Source organism: Canis lupus, chromosome 14 (genome assembly GCF_011100685.1).
Source record: "Canis lupus familiaris isolate Mischka breed German Shepherd chromosome 14, alternate assembly UU_Cfam_GSD_1.0, whole genome shotgun sequence".
Taxonomy (NCBI): domain Eukaryota; kingdom Metazoa; phylum Chordata; class Mammalia; order Carnivora; family Canidae; genus Canis; species Canis lupus.
In genome coordinates this window covers 7,002,114-7,015,637 of record NC_049235.1, presented here as the reverse complement: position 1 = coordinate 7,015,637, position 13,524 = coordinate 7,002,114, and the positions used below count along the sequence as shown (strand labels likewise).

Sequence of the window (13,524 nt, the reverse complement as noted above, 5' to 3'; positions counted from 1 at the left end):
CCATTAGATTTAGCAACATGGAAGTCATGATTGAACCTGACAAAAGCATTTTCAGTGGAATGGTAAGATTGAAAGGATTGGAGTGTCTTCAAATTTCTTGTTGGTATATGGTCCTTTGCTCATTTCTGTTTTTCTGAAGAGTTTGTAGTTTGCAAATGAAGATTATTACACAGGTGTGGTACATGGAGGACTTAATATTTGATGGTTGCACAACATGCATTCATAAGGAATAAGAGGGGGTATAGCTCAGTGGCAGAGCATTTGACTGCATAAAGAATAAGAAATTTCATCTAAAAATATTCCAGAAGTTTTTTTCTTGTAGTGTTTTAAATATTATATCCAAAATTTTAGATGTTTATTGGAATGTTGAATCCAAATGGAGTGCCAGTCCATGTAAATGATATGTGACAAAAGCTAGAAAATACGGTTTATACTAAGAACAGAAGAGGAAGATTATAAGAAACTGAAGGAAAAACCCAAAAGTACTGATTGGAAGCTTTCAACAAAGAGTTTCTATACCACCAGATAGATCTTCTCATTTCTTTTAATGACAGGATAGGCAGGAGTAATTAGAATGTGTTATCTATAGAAATGTCTTTGCTATAAGGGGCATAGAATGACAGTACATACTTTTGGAGAAAGATGGAAAAGTAGTTATGTTCCATTTGTTTCATTTGAATTAATTACTCACCAGTCTCTGGAAAGAGTAGACTATGTTCCCAGAAGAATTATGGAATGTAGACTTTAAAATAATCTCCCATAATTTCAGAAGAAAAGCCCAGCATTTCTGTTTCATCCGATGTTGATATATTTGAAAAAGCTCTTTGACTTCTACCTCATTTTTTTTGTTGTTGTTAAGATTTTATTTATTTATTCATGAGAGACCCAGAGAGAGAGGCAGAGACACAGGCAGAGGGAGAAGCAGGCTCCATGCAGGGAGCCCGATGCAGGATGCGATCCCGGGTCCCCAGGATCACACCCTGAGCCAAAGGCAGGCATTAAACTACTGAGCCACCCAGGGATCCCCTTTCTTCCTCATTTGTAAAATACTGCAGGACCAAGAATTATTATTTATATGCAGTGAAAATCTGGAAATGACAACATTTTGAAGTTGTATTTCTGGATTAAAACTATGTCAGTGAGACATAAACAAGGACTATGTCAGTCAAAGAAATTAGAAGCAGGTCATTTAGGTCCCCTTCAGTAAGCATGGCGATGATATGATGACGTCTACAAGAAAGGGTCTCAGCAGTAATTATTACTATTATAAGTAGCAGTAAGAGAAAACCCCTTTAGTGTTACTGAGATCGGGAAGAATTCTACTCTCCACGTCTGACGTTGTGTCAAGGCTGTGTGCAAACTTATAACCGACCTTTGGATCAGTGGGCTAGTCATGGCTCTAGGACAGAGGCATGCACATATTTCTGCTGAACAGGGTATTCAACTTCACATTCCCCTTTTCATATTTTAGGTAAAAAAAAAAAGACCCATATCTAATCAGAATGAATTTTCTGAAGTCAAAGTAAATTTTGTTTCCATGTCACTATAATTTCTGTTTTCTTTAATTGTTTTTATTCTCTTTTCATTCTCTGATTCAGGAAACTCCGAGCCACATTAGATGAATATACTACTCGAGTGGGACAGCAAGCTATTGTCCTCTGTATCTCCCCCTCTAAACCCAACCCCGTCTTTAAAGTGTTTGGTGCAGCACCTTTGGAAAATGTGGTAAGAATATTCAGCTACGTTCTCAGATACTCTTTGCTTTCTGTGGGTCGTTGTTCGTTCTTTTGGTCCTCTGTCTAGTACAATAGCTGTTACTTCTGTGCTCCCCTGATCCGAAGGTGGGAGTGGGACTGGTTTTCAAGCTACTTTATGTAGATCAAAATAAAAGGGATTATTGGTTTGTACTTACTATAACAAGATATTCTATCCTATCAGATATTCCGTCTGAAAGATACCTTGTGTCATGCAAGGAGAAAAAATGGTGTTATATTTGTTAAGAAACCAGTGCAGGATTTTGTAAGAAAATTACTGATTTACATCTGGAACCAAGTGGGAGATAATTCTAAGATGTAGACTTTGTGAGGCAAACCTCAGGAAACATTTTGCTGATTGCTGGTATTTTAGTTACGTGCTTAAAATCTCTTGCATTTCTTTGAAGAATTTATTCGACATTCTGCTTCAGTTTTGAAAAATAGTTGAATATTTTGATTGCCTAACTATCCATAGCTAAGTTTATAAAGATAGTATTTTACCTTTGCATACTTAATACTATGTGACCTACTTTTTCTCTAGCCAAAATAACTGTGAATTGTTAGTAGAATAACAGTCCGACCAGATTTAAATTGCATTTTGTTTTTATTACAATAACATTTGTTAGCTAAAGGGACATTTATTGGATTTCTCCCGTATTGAATATAGACATTTCAGGAGTTTAGAACTGATTAGTAAGCAGTTGAAATTTTGTTTGTTTTATTGTTTTTTTTTCCACATACAACTGTTGTGGTTCTTTTTCAACATTTTTGAGTTTTGTTTTGAATTTTGCTAAAAATTCCTAAGGCCCTAGAATTAGGGTGCATATTAGAACCTTTCCTTAGAAGAGTATGGTAGACGACTTTAAGAGTCTAGTTTTTTGTCTCTTTTTTCCTTTGTTTGTCCATTTGTTTCATTTCTTAAATTCTACATATGAGTGAAATCATATGATGTCTTTCTCTGATTGACTGATTTGACTTAGCATTTTACCCTTTACATATATCCATGTTGTTGCAAATGGCAAGATTTCATTCTTTTTTATGGGCTGAGTAATATTCCATCACATATTACAATATTATAATATTCCATTATACATGTATATATATGTATATACACACACATCACCTCTTCTTTATCCACTATCTATGGATGGACACCGGGGTTGCTTCCATATCTTGGCTATTATAAATAATGCTGCAGTAAACATAAGGGGTACATATATCTTTTCAAATTAGTGTTTTCATTTTCTTTGACTAAATACCCAGTAGTGGAATTATACAGGCCATATTTTTGACCATGGCACAGAACATTTTGAACTTAATATCAAAAGATGGACAGGAAAAATTTTTCAGTCACATGGAAATTTAAAAATACTTCTTAAAAGAAAAACTTAATTTGCAGACTATTTAGAAATTATAAAAGCAAAATTTAAAAGTTATGATCTGAACCACTACTCAAAAGAATATCCATTGCCTTAATTTTTTTATATATATAAGGAAGTTGGGAAAGAAATAAACTTCATCTAATTCAAGAAGCTGGAAAATGAGTCTAAGAAAAAAATAGAATAAGTAAACATGTGGAAAAAATTAATGAGTTTGTGAGCAGAAAAAGTAGAATTGTTATATTCAAGAAATGATGCTATGCAAAGTCCAATGAAATAGAAAAGCTTCTAGTATGCTAGTTGAGGAAAAAGGAGAAGAAAGCAAATATATAGTCTTAGAAATGATATGAGTTACAATTGCAGGTAAGGAAAGATTGAAAATTGTAAGGAAATGCTGTGCATTAATTCTGTTGTTATAAATTAAGAACCTCAACTAAGTGGATAATTTAGTAAGAAAATAAAATAACTAAAATATATCTAAACCTCAGTAAAACAATAAACATGTACAAAATTGAAAAAGTAATTAAAATGTATCCCTCAAAGGGGACACTGCTCTGATTATTTTGGATGACTTCTGTTAACCTTCAAGGTACAGAATATTCCTTAATATACACTGGTATACAGAGTGGCATTAAGTAATTAGAACCCATTGTTTATCATAATCAGTACACAATATGTTGTACATAATCTCTTGTTAATAACAGTTAAGGAGATGATTTAGATGTCTAATATTTATTGAATGCTTACTGTGTTCTAGGTATAGTTATAAGCACTTTGTATAATCTCATTTAATAATTTTAAAACTGATTTGCATTTTGTCCTCCTGCCTGAAGCTGTCATTAATCTTCCTTTATGCTTTTTTAGCTAGAGGCTACTGAGAAACTCTAGAAAAATTAAAATTCAATAGGGATGTTCATCTTTGGAATATGGATTTCAGAATCAAGATTGTTAATTTTATTTAGAGTTTGTTAAAGGGAATTGGAAACATTACTAGGTCTTTTAATAGTTGATATTGTATTTTGTTTTTTTAAATATTTTTCAGGTTTCTGTTTATTTTTCCATACTGTGTTCTGCTGATATTACCTCCTTGTCCATAATTAGGGTATATATATAGCAAGGCACTGTAAACAAAATTAAATGACTCACAAAAAACTGGAAAAATGTTTTCAAGTTAATAACAGCAATTATGATTTATTGAGTATTTTTAATATGTCTGTTTTCTGCTAAACATTTTATATTTATGATTTTAAGTAATCATTGCAATAACCCTATGATATATATGTCTTATTATTTGTGCTTCACAGATGTAGAAATTTGAGGGTTGAGAGCTTAAGTATTTTGTTCAAGATCACACAGTAAGTAGCAAACTAATGATTAATATTCTAAATATATAACGAGCTCTCAAAAATCAATAAAAAATGTGAACAGATGAATAATAAAGACCCAAAGATATGTTTGAATATGGATTAGATATTAGATGATATTAAAGAATTCTGATATTTTTGTAGGATGTGATCATTATACTGTAGTTATGTGTAAGAATGCCCTTATTTTTCCAAGATGCATGCTGAAGTATTTAGAAGTGTTGCAGTGTCTAAAATATACTTTAAGTGGGGGTGCCTGGATGGCTCAATCAGTTAAGTGTCTGTCTTTGGCTCATGTCATAGTCTCAGGGTCCTAGGATCAAGCCCTACGTCAGGCTCCTTGCTCAGTTGGGAGTCTGCGTCTCCTCTCCCTCTGCACCCACCGCTCCCCTGCTCTTGCATGCTCTTGCTCTCAAAATAAATAAATAAAATCTTTAAAAAATAATAATAAAATAAAATGTACCTTAAGTGGTTAGCCCCCAAAAATATTGCGTGTGTGTACAGATAGCAAATAAAGTAATTATGCCAAAATGTTGACAATTATTGAATCAGAGTGGTGAGAGTAGAAGCCTTTATTTTACTGTTCTTTACATCTTTCTGTATATTTAAGTTTTTTCATTTAAAATCATATTTTCAGACGCCCAAAGACAAAAGAGAAAAGGACATAAACAGAAGGAGGAAGAACAGATGTCAAAATTTTCAAAGAAATGGAAATTAAAACAGCCATTTTACATTGCTTAGGTTGGTAAACATGGTAAAGATATACAATTTGCAGTGTTGGTATGTCAACCAGGCAGTTTAAATTGGTGTAATTTTCTAGAGGGGAGATTGGCAACTAGTATAAAATGTGCCCCAAATGTACACTTTTTAACCCAGCTTCCTTTTGAAATTTTATCCTAAGGAAATAATTGGTTAAATGAGTGAAGATAGATGTACAAGTATATCAGTCACTGTACTCTTTATAGCATTTTTTTTTTAATTGAAAATAACCTAAATGTTCAGAGATAAGGGGTTAGTTAAATTGATGACTCATCCAGAGGTAGGACTGCTACACTGCCATTGTATAATGATGACATTGGTCTTTCTATTAATATTTTCAGATCGAGATGATGTACTAGGTGAACAAAATTATAGAACCATAGAGTTTGGTCCTGCTTTAAAAGTCAGTCTGCATTTTATACATGTTTATGGAATTGTTGAATACAGAGGATTGTTATAACTAACATTTGTATAATATGGCAGATTTATAAAACTTTGTAGGTTTTTTAAAAAAGATTTTATTTATTTATTTGAGAGAGCAAGAGAGCAAGCAAGAGCACAAGCAGGAGAAAGGGAGAAGCAGGCTCCCTGCTCAGAATATAGAGCTCAATCCCAGAACCCCAGGATCATGACATGAGCCAAAGGCAGACACTTAATCAACTGGCACCCAGGTGCCCTAAAACTTTATACATATTCTCAGTAAATCTGGCAGTAATCCTGAGATGTGCGTGTATGATTATTTTCATTTTGCAAGAGAATGCTAGCTCAAAGAGGCTGAGCAATTTGCTCAACATTTCCCAACTTCTGAAAGATAGAGCCATTGTCGAAATTTGGGTTCAAGGTGATGGAGTATTACATCTTTCATAGATTTGTCCAGGGTATTAAATATGGGGTTTTAAGTTTAATCTCATTTTCTAAGTCTTTGCCTCCTTTTATAAAAGGGAACAAATAGAACTACCTTCCAGTTCTCAACAATCCTGTGTGTACTTACTATAAATGTATGTTCATTTGTATGATTATTTGACTAACGTCTATCCCCAGCTAGACTGTGAGCACCAGGATGGGAGGGACTGAGTTTGCTTTGTTCTCCATTATGCTCCGGGAACCATACATTGCCCCTGCCACGAGTAGTTGCTTAGTAATATTTGTTGAATGAATAAAGCATCTTCAAACATTTGGCAGCACTCAGCAATAAAGATTCGGTTTCTAAGTTCTGATCCTACATTGGATCTCAGTTGAGACCTTGAAAAGTAAAGAACTGTGAAGTTAGTTTGTGCCATTCTTTATGGTGCTTGTTCCAGTTTGTAATTATATATTTATTTTTATGATTATTTTTTGTTCATCTTCTCCACTAGATTGGAATATGCATAATAATGGACACTGATGGATAAATTTGCTTTCTATTTTGTCCCTGGCCCACCCTTAGCGCAGTGGCTAACATATAGGAGATGAATAAATGTTTGTTTGATGGCTGGCTGGCTGGAGGAACTACTGGGTTCAGAGATCACTTATGCCATGTCTATATTTGTAACGTGAGGTAGTGAAGTAACTTAAAACTAAGCTGATCTCTTGGAAAGGGCCTTTGACTTTGATGTAGAATGAGATTCCCTTAGTCAGAAACTCAAGGTTTTTTAAGTTGCTTGGGATCTAGACTCTCAGATCTAATGTTCTCTGCAGTTTAAAACCGTTGTCTTCTTAAGCCTCAGCTTTTTAAAACAAACAAACAAACAAACAAAAAATAAGTTAAAAGACCTCCAGAACAACTCTATTGTGTGTTTTGGCCCTTTGGAATATCCTTTTTAGTGAAGGTGTGGCTCCCACCTAAAAGGCAGCATTATTAACATTCAGACAAGCTCATTCAATTTTGCCTCCATATTTGTGGAAACTGTTTTTAAGCTTTGAGTTTTTGAGTAGTTACCCACATTGATTTTTCCTACATGTGGTTCAGTGTCCTCATGTGTAAAATAAGGATAATACCTACCTCACTGGGGAACAGTAGAAATTAATTAAAGTTGATTATCATCCCCCTATATATGTTTATAGAGAGCTGGCATGAAGAACATTGGCAAATGGTAGGTTTTTCAAGTTGCTGTGCCCTGAGAGCATTCTCTTGGCTTACTGCTATATCCCATACTTTTATAGGGTCGGTAGGAATAGGCCCAAAAATATTTTGTTGAGGAATAGAGAAAGAATTTCCATCCTTTTCCAGAAGAACTTCAGGAATTCCTGGAGGTGGAGCTCTTTCCTTGGAGTCTAATCTGTAACATTTAGATGGGGATACACTGGATATGACTAACCAGTTCTACAGGTACAGAAATTAGTCACAGGCACAGAGGCAAAAGGTAGCCCTGGCGTTGTCACCAGCTTCTCTAAAATCATCCTTCGGTCTTTAATTCCATTTTCCCAGCAGATGAGTGGGAGAGTTGGTTGTGATTTCTTGTTCTAACTCATTCACTTTTTTATATAGGTTTTTAAAAATGCCTGCAAGTTACAGGAAATGGGGAAGCATATTTAAAAAATAGTAAAGTAAAAAATACCATTTGATTTCCTCATATGTGGAACTTAAACAAATGAAAAAAGAAAAAAAGTGACAAACCAAAAAACAGACTCTTAACTATAGAGAACAAACTGGTGGTCACCAAAGGGGAGGTGGGTGGGGGGACAGGTGATATAGGTGATGGAGATTAAAGAAAACATTTATCATGATGAGTACTGAGTAATGTATAGAATTGTTGAATCACTTTATTGTACACCTGAAACTAATGTAACACTATGTTAACTATATTGGAATTAAAAATTTTTTGAATAGTGAAGTAAAAAGTTTTCATTTACTTACATATTCAGCAAATAACACTCTTAGATATAAAGTATAAGATAAAGAATCCGTCCTTTGAGGTTTCAGGGTCCAAAACTAGAAATCCAGGGAGGGAGGAGAAAATTAGAGATCTGGACTGAGGCAGGGGAGAAAAGAGGCTGACATTGGGGCTAGAGAGAGAACAGGGTGAAAGCCAACATAACTTCATGGGCCACAGCCTGTGGTCTGGCTCCATGCCAAGCATGCTTCAGGATCATGGGTCTGAGAACAGCTCTGCACTGGGGCATCTTTTTATTTTATACCCCAGATGACAACATATTTTTAATCTCAGAGAAGTACATAGGTAAGAAAAAAATTGTAATCTTTCATAGGACCTTCCTGAAGACTCATCTTTTCTCCAGAAAGTCTTCAGGTATACAAAAGAATTATGGTATCTTGTCTGGGATTGTTTTTGCAACCTGACTAAAGACCCATTGATGTTACGGTTGGAGCAGCCAATTCCTAAATCCTCAGCAAGCACATTCCATGCTCAGAACTCTAATGGCTCTTTGAAACACCCTAAACACTCTCCACCTCTGGCAACTAGGAGAATGTTTGTTATATGTCATCTGCACATATCCGAATATGTGAAATATTTCATAACATAGGTAATGATAGTGATGTCATACATTAGTTGTATATGGTATATTTAACAATATAAGTGATCATTTGATTTTGTAGGAATTTAAAAGGGTCAAAGAATTATGGCAAGAACACCTAGGAATTTTTCTTACAGGGAGTGGAAATTGAGTTGGGCCTTGAAAGATTTTTTTATAGGAAACAGAATTAAAGACCCAGAGGTAGAAAAGAACTTGCTAGATGAAAAAGTTAGTGAGGAAACTGGCCAGCTCAGAGAGTGCCATTCTCATAGTCTACAGGGCTGGGCAAGCATGACTGTATCTGGTGGCCCCGGTGGAGTATTGGAAAAGTGGGGAGTGATTAGAAAGGTTGAAATGCTGGGCTTAGAAGTTTAGACTTCATCCTATGAGATGTGGGGAACTGGAGAAGTGATTTTGAGAAAAAGACAAATGATAGCAAAGTGGCTGAACATACAGGCTTTGGAGCTAGATAAAAATTAGTTTGATATGCAGCCATATTACTACTATGTACTAGCTATATGATTTGGGTAAGTCACTTAAGTTTATTAAGCCTTGTTTTTCTTAGCTGCACAATGGGTATACTAGTATTTTCCTTATAGAATTATGTGAGGATTAACTGAGATAATATATGCAGTGATTGACACATAGTAAGTGCTTAATAAATCATATTTAACTATCATAAGCCATTATTTCAGAAGTTAATTAATTGATTTATTTATTTTCATGCAGCTCCAAAGGGGCTCAGATATTTAAAAAAAAAAATTTTTTTTTTAAAGTAATCTCTGGGCTCAAACTCACAACCCTGAAATCAAAGAGTTGCAGGCTCTACTGAGCCGTCAGGCACCCAGGGCTCAGATATTTTATAAATGGGAGTGATATACAGGATGAATTGCGGGAAGAGAGCTTGGTAGGCAGACCAGCTGATTTTGTTTTTAAGTGGTTTTAATTTTGTAAAACCAGTTGGTTGTATGAAGTAACAAAGGCTTAAGCTGTGGTTTTTGGAATAGAAGATAGAAGTTGGAAAAACAAACCTCTACATTATTGTGTCTATGACATGATCAGTTATAAGCTGCACCATCATATATGTACCATGAAGAAAGAAAAACCACTGACAAAGTCTGGCACAGTGCTGATCACTTAAAATTTTTATTTTACACTTATTGAGAGAACTCTTTTAAGCTTATTTAGACATAGATTTTAATAGTATTGCATTTTATATAGTACCTTAAAAAGGAAAATGAAAGTGAAATAAATTGGTATTCCTAAAACTTCTCACTTTCACAATCCAGTGCTTCTGAATGACTTCTTATTGCAAAGTCATCATCATCTGTGACATTTCATGTAATATTGTCCTCTGTGCCATCAAGAGCATGGGTGGTGCTGCATGTCTTTAGGAAGTGCTCTGCTATAGTCTCTAGACTTTTTTCTAAGATGCAACAAGTTTGATGCTGGTGCTTCTTGATCTTACTAGAAAGATCCCTGGGGAGATGATCTAACTGCAACCAAGACTCACATTCCTTTCTCAAATGGTTTGTTGATCGAAAAGACAAGGGATTGCAGTCATGATCCTAGGGAGAAAAGCCATGTTCACAGGTGTGCAGCCTGTGACAGCTGTGCCCCAAGTTGCCTCATCCACAGCAATTTTAAGATGTATCCTGATTTCAAAGCACTGATAAATGCAAAAGAATATGTACCTCAGAATTGAGAAGTCAGATAGAATTGAAGCGCTAGCTTGATCACTCTGGGAAACTTTACCGAATGACCTTAAAAACACTGTGGTCACAGCTGAAGTTATTTTGTTGTAAATTACTCAGAGGAATGCTCTACCAGCAATTTGTTTTTTTTGAAACTCAAGATATTTTAAGGAATTATATAGATCTGATAAGTTTAGCAAAGTGCCTGGAGATGAATTCCTAGAATTTTACTGATCCATAAAAATGGCTAAAATTGTTTGAAACCAGCTAATAATGTAATAATAATAATCTAATGACTTCCTGTCTTTGCCAAGTATTTCCAGCACAGTGAAATTTATTTATTTATTTATTTTTAAAAGATTTTATTTATTTATTCATGAGAAACAGACAGAGAGAGAGGCAGAGACACAGGCAGAGGGAGAAGCAGGCTCCATGCAGGGAGCCTGATGTGGGACTCGATCCCGGGGTCTTCAGGATCATGCCCTGAGCTGAAGGCGGCGCTAAACCGCTCAGCCACCCGGGCTGCCCGTGAAATTTATTTTTATACTATTATTATTCACTCTTACTATGGCTTGCATACTAATACAATGATTCAACCTGGTATATTAAAGTTCAAAGACCAGAATTTAGGCTTATAAGATTTGATTTTTCTCTGGGATGGTAACAAAAAACTCTACATAGGATACAGAAACTAGAAAGTAGAAAATACAAATCCTTAAAGTTGGCATGGCAACACTAGCTGCTTATGTTACAGTAAATATATTGGCAATGATTTTTAAAACTTACTTGTTGTTGTTAGAAACCAGGCTAAAACTGAGTCTCTAAGATGATAATGACTATACGTATTTGTACTATTTTTCTTTCATCCCCTTTGTTAACCTATTTGGAAGGTTCTGTAACTGCAAACGTTGTACTTCATAACCAACAATAATTTTTACTTTTTCATATGCTTGAGGTGGAGTATGGGAATCTTTCTTTTTTTTAATCCTCATAATGAGATACTTTTAAGGAAGTTTGCCTGATTGAGAGTCCATCCTGGAGTAGAAAACCTAGGACTGGGACGCTGGGGTGGCTCACTGGTTGAGCGTCTGCCTTCAGCTCAGGTCGTGATCCCGGAGTCCTGGGATCGAGTCCCACATCAGGCTCCCTACATGGAGCCTGCTTCTCCCTCTGGCTCTGCCTCTGCCCCTGCCCCACCCCCCGTGTCTTTCATGAATAAATAAATAAAATCTTTAAAAAAAAAAAAGAAAACCAAAAAAATAAAAAATAAAAATAATAAAAATAAAAAAAAGAAAACCTAGGACTTGAATATTGTCATAATTTCTGGGAAACCTCTTTTCTTTCCCCTTTATTTCTAAGATAATGGCTTGAGCCCTGAAAGCATGTTATAATTTCCTGTCCCATCTTGTTATATTTCCATAATTCCATGGCTTTTTTGTCATCTCTCAATGTGTCCTTACCCCCCTGTGTATTCTTGTGAGGGAATGGATGCATTATTGGTGATTGTAGGATCCTGTGTCTGCCTACCCTTTCTACTCATCATGGAATAATGTGTGCATGTACAAATGTGCTGCTGCTAAGTTCTCTGTCTTTGGAGAGATCTTTCACTGGTAGTGGAAGGGAAGGAGTCAGAATAATGGTATCTGGTTTAGACCTGTGCATGCCAGAGCTACAGAGACATCATGGGTTTGAAGTTTACCACTCACCAGGGAGTACCAGAAAGGAGGGAGGGCTTGACCTGCGGGGCTCTCTCTGACCCTGGGCCTTGCTGCTAGTGACACCTTTGACAGGTAGCTCCAGTATACACCACTTGTTTTCCCCTCTGAAGCCTTTCAGCTGAGCCTCTCAATCACTTGAATCACCTGTTGGGTAGTCTGGCCTTGCAGGAAAGTAGTGGCAGTTTCAGATAGGTTGCTTAGAGTTTTAGAGACATAATCCTTGGTGACCTGGAAAATGATTTTAGTGATGAACTACCACAGCTAGGTTTTATCAAATGGCCTGAGAAACAGAATAAAGAACACCATTCCTATTAGACATGGAACAGGTAATAGGGCTGGTGTTGAATGAGAAAATGTGACTTTAAGAAGCAGTATTTCTGTAAAACCTTTCCCACTGGCTCCTTTCTACTGTTATTACCTGCAATTTCATCATCTTTTCACTTAATTCTGTATAGTATGATGTCTTTGGGGCCAGCGGGTGTTTTTACCTGCTAGTTGTAGAAGTGTTTGTTCCTAGGGCTCTGCTATGGTTGAGGGAGCCAGCCCCACCCACTCTCCGGTTGCTTGGCACCAACCCTCCCTGGTTGCTGGGCATCTTGTTTACTCCTGCCCTTAATTCCCTGCAGGTGCGTAAGTACAAGAGCATGATCCTGGAAGACCTGGAGTCTGCCCTGGCAGAACACGCCCCCGCGCCACAGGAGGTTAACTCAGAGCTGCCACCTCTCACCATCGACGGAATTCCAGTCTCTGTGGACAAAATGACCCAGGTAAGGGGTGGAAAGTGAGGAGGAGACAGAAAGACAAGTGGCCCGGGTGTGGGCGGGCCTCAGGTCACACTTCTTAGTTTTGTGCTCAGTGATGCCCGTGGAGAGAGAGCCAAGCTTGAGTCTGACAGTGAGGTGGTAGCAGCCTTGGGGAAGAGAATGTAGTGTCAGAAGAATGCTCCCACCCGAGAGTGTGGATGTGGTCTCCTCCTTGGTTTGCAGTTCTTTCCTTTCACTTGGGCCATTGGGTTAGATAAAGAAACTTATAGTCTGGAATTGGTTTGGACAGGTGGCTGTTAGGATTTTGATGAATCACCATCAAGCAGGGCAAGTAAATGTAGTCTTTTGGGCTGAGTTGCTCCTCTATGTAAATTCCGAATACCACCACACTAGCGTCAAGGAAGGTTCCCCTCTCTGGGGAGTAAGAACAGAACACTCAGAAGGACATCCCCCTGAGTCATTGCTTCTCCTCTTGTTTTGACAAGGAAGTCAAGATGTACTTAGCCTGAGAAATCAGCATTCCTGAGGAGTTTTGCTGAGGTGGTCCATTTTAAATAGCTTTGAAAGTAACAGCTTGATCAAGATCAAATGCCTTTTTTATAACAAATTTTCCTGCCCTATTTCTTTATTAATGTACTC

The 13,524-nt window shown here is 36.5% G+C and overlaps 1 protein-coding gene across 7 annotated transcripts in view; it reads left to right on the top strand.

Moving 5' to 3' along the window:
* The window catches only part of NRF1 (nuclear respiratory factor 1), a 135,937-nt gene that overhangs the window by 60,338 nt on the left and 62,075 nt on the right, over positions 1–13,524 (top strand). For all 7 annotated transcript variants that reach the window (XM_038556538.1, XM_038556541.1, XM_038556539.1 and 4 more), the window contains 2 exons: positions 1,599–1,725; positions 12,748–12,888. In XM_038556538.1, the coding sequence (XP_038412466.1) occupies positions 1,599–1,725; positions 12,748–12,888 (268 nt within the window). The remainder of the gene's footprint in view (positions 1–1,598; positions 1,726–12,747; positions 12,889–13,524) is intronic.